General features: G+C 51.8%; 1 protein-coding gene across 1 annotated transcript in view; it reads left to right on the top strand.

The window, feature by feature from the left end:
• Positions 1-4,864: 4,864 nt before the first annotated feature.
• Positions 4,865-7,322, top strand: part of SH3RF2 (SH3 domain containing ring finger 2) — a 44,929-nt gene continuing 42,471 nt past the window's right edge. The window contains exon 1 of the mRNA XM_005440750.3: positions 4,865-7,253. Within this exon, the coding sequence (XP_005440807.3) occupies positions 6,882-7,253 (372 nt within the window). The 5' untranslated portion in view covers positions 4,865-6,881. The remainder of the gene's footprint in view (positions 7,254-7,322) is intronic.

Genomic DNA, 7,322 nt, shown 5'->3' with positions numbered 1-7,322 from the left:
TCAGCTCTAGTGCCACTTGGAAACACTTATTTCTTCTTGTCTTAAAAAATGGAAAATTGCATCTCTGCAGATTCAGCCCTTATCAGGCAAATCCCAGTGAAGCAGGATTTAGTGCTTGTGTTCTTTGGTTCTTCACTGCACTGTAGGGAAAAAGGATAAACGTACCAGCAAGCAGAGAGAGAGAAAGCCGCAGCAGGAGAGTGGAGCAGAGGCTGCCAGCAGCGACCTCTTCAGCCCTGGCTTTGGTGCCAGGGCACCCGGGGCATTGCCTGCTGCAGGGGCCACAGCCGCACAGGCAGCTTAGGTCCAAACTGGGGTTACTTGAGAAGAGGCTGCCCAGTGCCCTTCCCTCCCCAAGAGGAAACTCCAGCACCAGCCCTTGCAGCACATGGCGCCCAGGGTACCTGCCCTTGGACGGGTGGCGGTGCTGCCCCATCGCTTGCCAGCGGCACCCACTTGGGACCCAGTGCCTGAGCTCAGACCTCGCAGGTGCTCACTCAGAGGTGTCAAAGCCTCTTCTGGGGCTGCCCCAAAATCTCATAAGCCTGGTTTCAGCTTTAATCACCTTCGTTCCCCTCTTGGACTGGCGCTGCAGCCCTTGGTGCAGCAATCAGGTGGCAGCAGGAGGAAGAGGAGGAGGAGGAGGAGGTGGACTGGGTGACCTCCCCAGGCACTGGGAGGATAGCATCCATCCACTCACTGCTGCTCACCCAGCTCCACCACCAGCTACTTCTAGTGATATTTCAACAAACACATAACAATCTGTGTTAAGGAAAACCAGTGAATAAATTTCATTTAAAAATACTTCTCTATTTCTGGATAGGCACTGCTCTGCTCCAGCTACTTCAGAATTGGCTGAAGCCTTCACATTACCCAACAGCAAGACTGCACAAGGCTTTTATGGGCAAAATACAGCATTCAACTCTCCACGAGATTAATAAACAGCTCTTTGAACCACTCTTCTTACATAAGGGTAGATATCTTCTCAACGTTTGGCTTCTATCCACCATCTCAGGCATAGCTCATGAAAGGGAAGAAGGTGAAAGAAAGACTACATATCCAGCTGCTGGTGGGTTTGCCCCTGCTGTGTGTCCCTCTGGAGGCTGAGGAGCTGGGTGCTGGAAGCAGAGAGGTGGTGGCGGCTGGCTGCCTGCCATACCAGGACGTAGCAGAGGGGACCAAGCGCTGGTTTGAGAGATGGAAAATTTTAGGAAGGCTTTTGCTCTGCTGGCTGCAGGTCCCTGTGCTGTGCACATCCCTGCAGATTCACACTGGCCTAATTATGCCTTCACACAAATGCAATGTATTTACTAAATGTGCAGGCTTCTCTAAATTAGCATTAGCCCATGTGTACAAAACCCACTGCTGCAGCTGTGCACAGCCGCTTGCCGCAGCCAAAGGTGTGCTGTCAGCTGGGGAGCCGAGTGGCACAGCAAGCCACCCCATGCCGTGCCAGGGGACTGCTCTGCGTCCCGCTGCTCGGGGTCTGGAGGCATGGGCAGGTCCTGCCATTCGCCCCCCTGCAGTGGCAACACTGGGCGTTATGTTTGTGGGTGGGTAGGAGGACAAGCTGTTAGCTTCAGATCTATAATTTGTAGCAGCTTGTAAGAGGCACCCCCTCTCCCTGCCCTCCGGGAGCTAAAAACAGCCTGAAAGGTCCCTCTTCCCAAGAGGAGGAGGCATGTGCCATCCACTCGCAAGATGCAGAGTAGCGGAGGCTTTTTATAACTCCCAGGAAGGGCACAGGGAGCGCTGCCGTGGCCATGCCCTCTCCTAGCATGCACAGTCCCCTTCTGAGGCAGTGCTGCAGCCTTCAGCCAGCCACAGCTTGGTGCCCCTGTGGCACTGGCGGGGGGCGCAGGGTCCCTGACACCCACAGGGTTGGCTGCCCGGGCACTGGGCTGTGTGGTGGGATGAAGGATGGGGCGAAGAGGATGGTCCTGAGCAGACGAGGAGAGGGGTAACAGAAAGAAGCTCCTCTCACTTGCTCACATTATTCCCCATTGTTATTTCGAGTAGGGAGCCCAAAGGGACACAGAAACAAGAGCTGCCCCACCTGCTGCCAAAGGGGCTTCCCGGGAGCCCGCTGCCAGAGCCATGCGGGATGTCGGTGCTGCCGCAGAGCCGTGCTGCCCAGCCTGCACACCGGCAGGCAGCGTAGAGAACGCGGCATCCTAGAGGTGCAATAGTCCCACCGGCATGACTCCCTATGCCGGGAGAGTGGAGACACAGATGCACCGTCTCCATCGTTTCAGCCAGAAGACGGAAGGTCGCAGAGCTCTGTGAGTCAACTTTCTGGTGGGTCAAAGTAAACCTGTTTGGTTGGACAGACCAGACATGTAAAAATGGCTTTGGCTGTACGGACCAACTGTTTGCTTTGCAACAGCAGGGTTTTCACGATCAGTTTCCCCATGTTCTGTTGCCCTTCAATATTGAAACTGTATGATACATGTGAAATGAGTGGAGTTTCCCATTTCTTGTAACAGTGCCTTATCTTCTGGTAACTCTGCCCAGACAGCCACAGGAAAAGTGATAAAATTAGTTTTCATACTGTAAGGATGCATCCCAGTGCATCAGGCCATGAGTGAGGCAGAGCTGATCACAGAGGCTGTTTGATGTAAGCTCCCTTCTCCACTCTGCCACTGATTGCTTTTATGACCCTGAAGAGTCACCCCACCTCTGGTTTTCCTCCTCTTTAAATGGAAGTAATTATATCCAACTTCACGGAGCTATTTGTGATCTAAAGGTATTAAATACAAAGCCTCTGTATATGTCGGAGTCTCATAACCACCAGAACTGGCAATAGCCAACGATATTAAAACATGAAATTCAAAGCTGGTAAAAGGCAATACTTTTTCACTGGTCTCATTATGCATTGGATGCTCACAGCCTGCTGGTCAAAGAGAGAGGAGGAGCTGCACACACTCAGGTAAACACAGAAATCTGTCCAATTTTTCTCCCGGAAAAAACAAACAGAGAAAGGTTTGGAGCAAGGTGGTGGGAGAGACTGTGGCTCTCACAAGGCACTTGCCATGACAGTGTGGAGAAAACAAACCTCACACTTCTCACCATGGCACATATCGCCAAGCCTCAAGAGTCAGCAGTGAAAAATACTGCCGTAAACCCTCCGTGCTCTCAGGAGTGACAGGGCTGGCTTCCCATCATGCGTTGTGTGCTCTGGTAACAGCAAGCCTTCTCCTTGGGGGAGCACACAGATGAGCTGCTGCAAGGCTGGGCACACTCAGCCTGTCCCCGGCATTGACGTGATTTGGGTGCACAGAAGCGCTTACTGGACAGCCCGGCTCCTGCAGGACAATGGGGACAAAGTGTATTTGCTATTTGGGACCTGTCTGAGCTTTCTCTGAGTCCACTGTGGAGGTGGGGGAAGCCAAGGGATGCAGCTCTCTGGCGAGACACGGATGCACAGCCACTCAGCACCAAAGTGAAGAACAGGCCCGTCAGAGCAGAACAACTATTTCTGTTCTCAATGTTGTTTCTTAGTTTCCAGCTTCACGACAAACCACCTTGATTACAAGACTCACAATACGTATTTCAGTAGTTTCATCCCTGTGGTACTGGTAAGCCGAAGAGAGCTCCTGCAGCCAAGCGGGGCCAGGATGGCTGTGCCCGGGGAAGGAGCTCTCTGCAGCGACAGTGCTGCCTGCTGCCCAAGGAGCAGCGTCCTCCAGAGCAGGCACCCCACTGCATCCAGCCTGGAGTTAATTACAACACCAGCATCAAACAGAGACTTTTAAAATGAAAGGGAAGGACCAGCAGCTTTCTAGTTCTGCCTTTGCTTTTTAACCCCAATTACGAGACACATTGCAAGGGAGAGGCGGAGGCAGATAATAAAGTTCAATGGGATGGTCTGAGTGTTAAGTGGAGAACCAGGAAAGCCTCACATCATGATCCCAAATTGGACATTGATATGCTGTGTGGCCTCATCTCCTGGTTTTCTCCATGCAAAGTGGGGGTGATGCTTAGCCCGAGGGGCGTTCCACAGATGAATTAGCATTTGGAAAGTGCTTTGAAGATTTAAAGTGTTATATAAATGCTAGGTGTTAGCATCATCAACTTTTATATTGCAGCAGAATGCAGAGACTGCAATCAAGATCAGAGCCTCGCTTCGCTGTACCAGGCAATTTAGAAACTCCTGCTTGGAAAAAGCCCCTGTCCCTGCCTCGGTGACCTGCAGCCTGCTTGCTCCAGGGAGGGGGATGGAATCACTCTCAGCTTCAGGGGGAAAGGCTGCCCCAAGCTTAGCACCTGGTGGCATTCTGAAGCGATGGACAACACTGCATGCTTCCCACAGCTGCACATTGCACTGAGGGGCAAGACCCAGCCCTGCAAGGAGCCCAGAGAGTAACTGCTGCCTTGGCCTGGCCACCCTGCAGGCACAGTGCTCTCTGGACCCCCCGGATCCCCCTGGATCCCTCGAGTACACTCAGCGCCGCTGGATCCCCTGGGCTGGGCCCTCCCGAGGTGCCAGGTGTGCGGGCAGCAGCTGCTGATTTCCTTTGGGAATTTGCCAGGAACTGTGCTGCAAAATGCACACTCTGCTCCCCAGCAGTTTCAGTCCTGCCTGTTGTTTTGGTAGCACAACTAAAGCAGACTGGCCTTTAAAGTTTAGGAAAAATTGAAGAAGCACTCACAAAACAGATCTGATCAGAGATTAGCATTAACTGGCGTGCAAAAAACTAGCCGGTCAACTTCATTTCCACCACTACTTGCCCACTGCAAAATATTTCATGATTCTGTTTCCTTTCTAATCAGATGAAAATATGACATGAGTGTTAATCACAGAGCACAAATATGGAAGAATATGTAAGAAAGAAAAACAACCTTCAAAACCTTTGTTTTCAAAATAGTTTATGTCACGCATTGCATTTAAAAATACCAGTAGGTAAGATGATGTTATTTGCAACATTCATTAAAAAGTGTGCACTCAGTCAGCCAAGCACAAATCAACATATGACAGACTACAAAGAAATACCAAAGTAAAAGGAAACTCAAGATGAAACAGAGTGAGGTCATTGGTTTCTTGCATTATCCTGAAGATGTTTGTCAACATTTTAATTTAGCAAATGGCCACTATTTTTTTTAAAAAAGAGAGAGAGAAAAAAACCCTTTGTTTTGACAAAATCATGATCTGGGGGGAGGAACTTCTGAAAAATCACATTAACTATTTCCACTCTGTACTTCTGAATGAGTCCTCCAGCGAAAAGGGAAGGGACGTTATGTGCAATCTGGTAGCGTTATCTGTGAGAGGATCAAGGAGAAACCATTCCTTCAGATTTAACTCTCCTCCTTTAATATCTGTCGTACTTGTAGGTTGTAAACACACAACTGAGATATGGCAAGGATTATAAGGAAAACTATCTTGGATCTTCACTACATCTGCTGCTCTCATTAGGCAATCCATCAGTATGTGTGAGCAAGGCAGACCTCAAGACAGGAATTCAGCTGATAAAGTGAATGCAAATCACAGATGCCATGAAATGTCCCCTGGCCTTCCCATGCCACAGCCAGTGCCTCACTGGGGTGAGAAGGCGCAAAGCCCACACTGCTGTTGTTGGGTTTGGGTCCCACTGCAGCGTGTGGGCACATTTCCTGCGGGGAGCTGTGGCAAGAGCTGGACGCACTTGGCACCTCATTGTGGCCACCGCACCCCAGCACAGAACCCATTGCCCCACCAGCCCGGGAGTGGGAACAGCCGGGAGCTGCTGGAGCGCGTCGTGATGGCACTGAAGGTCACACAGGGAGTCAGCTAACAAACGCATGCTTTTCGGCTTTTCCCTCTTGCCGCACAGAGCGGTTGCTGTTGAGGCGAGCATCCATAGGGATGAGCAGCTGGAGAGGCTGCTCCCTGTGCCGAGGGCACAGAAGGCCGAGGCTGGGTCAGGTCTGGCACACGTGGCTGCTCCAGCAGCTGGCCAGCGGTGGGCACGGGGCGTCCTCTGCGCCGTGGGGATGCATGGCTGCCGCAAGTCCAGACTTGAATCACGACGTGGTGTGCACTTCAGTCTCAACCAGCGTGCAGCACCGGGGGAGCTGAACAGGTTGAGTGACTTCAGGCTGTGGGAGGAATAATCGTCTTGGGTTGCTTCAGAGAGCTGAGGCAGCCAAACTGGGCGAGGATGGCACTGCGGAGTGCCTCGCGTCTCTGCCAGGTACCTCCGGAGAGTGTTTGTGTTTGAAGGACTTTTTATAGAACTGCTGTCAAAATGGGTAGAGAGAAAGTTTAATTGGGACTGATCTGAAAAACGAGGTGGCATGTAGGTGTGCGAGGGATGTATGCAGCAAGTGGCTGCTTTCAGCCGGAGCCCAGTGTGAACAGGTCCAGTCTGATGTTTATCATGGACTCATCTCCTGAGCTAGCAATTTTTTTACTGTTGTGTCAGTTATGATCCGCAGACCAGGAAGCATTAAAGACAACTTTGTGTACTGTGTAAGTAAGGCTGAGCATCCTGTCCTGCTGCAGCCAGCGCTGCCCCAGCCGGCAGTGGGGAGCCAGCTCGCCCCATCTGAGCTGCGGGATCTGTCTGCCCAGCGAGCAGGACCTGCCTCTGGTGCCAGCCCAAACGTCGTCCCCTCGCGCATACTGAGTCACAAGTGACTCACTTCAAACTTGGATGTGAGCGCAAAGTATACATTTGCAAATTGGCTGGTGAGGCACTGCTTTGCAATGTAGGTGGGATGTATTACATACTCCAGCAGTCAAGTTCTGCTCTTTTTTCTCTCCTCCCTCTCCCTCTGTGCAGGATAGCTGTTTCAGCCCAGGATTTTGGTGTGGTTCTTGCAGGCGCAGGAAGGCATATCAGCCTGCTCCAGTGGATGGGGCATGTGGATGGCTCTGCTTGTGACAGAGCTCTGCACTGAAGATGGATGATTTAGCGCTCCTTGACCTGTTGGAGTGTCCTGTGTGCTTTGAAAAGCTCGATGCCACAGCAAAGGTGCTACCTTGCCAGCACACTTTCTGCAAGCCCTGTCTGCAGAGGATCCTGAAAACCCAGAAGGAGCTCAGGTGCCCCGAGTGCAGGACCCTTGTCCTTTGCAGCATCGAGCAGCTGCCCTCCAACCTGCTCCTCATTCGCCTCCTGGATGGAGTCAGGTGTGGACAAAACGTTACCAGGTTTGGCTCAATCCAGAGGTCAGGGGTCCTGTCCTCCCCTGCCTCCATCAGGAGAGTCCCCAGGGGGTTGCAACTTCATCAGCACCGGCTGCTGACCAATCCCAGGATCCACATGGAAGGGGTAAGGAGGGTCCACGTTCTTTACTCTCTCTGTAAGCATAGAAAGCTTTCTATCTGTGTGCCAAAAGCT

The sequence above is a fragment of the Falco cherrug genome, chromosome 8 (genome assembly GCF_023634085.1).
Source record: "Falco cherrug isolate bFalChe1 chromosome 8, bFalChe1.pri, whole genome shotgun sequence".
Classification (NCBI taxonomy): domain Eukaryota; kingdom Metazoa; phylum Chordata; class Aves; order Falconiformes; family Falconidae; genus Falco; species Falco cherrug.
This window is presented reverse-complemented; position numbering and strand designations above follow the sequence as displayed.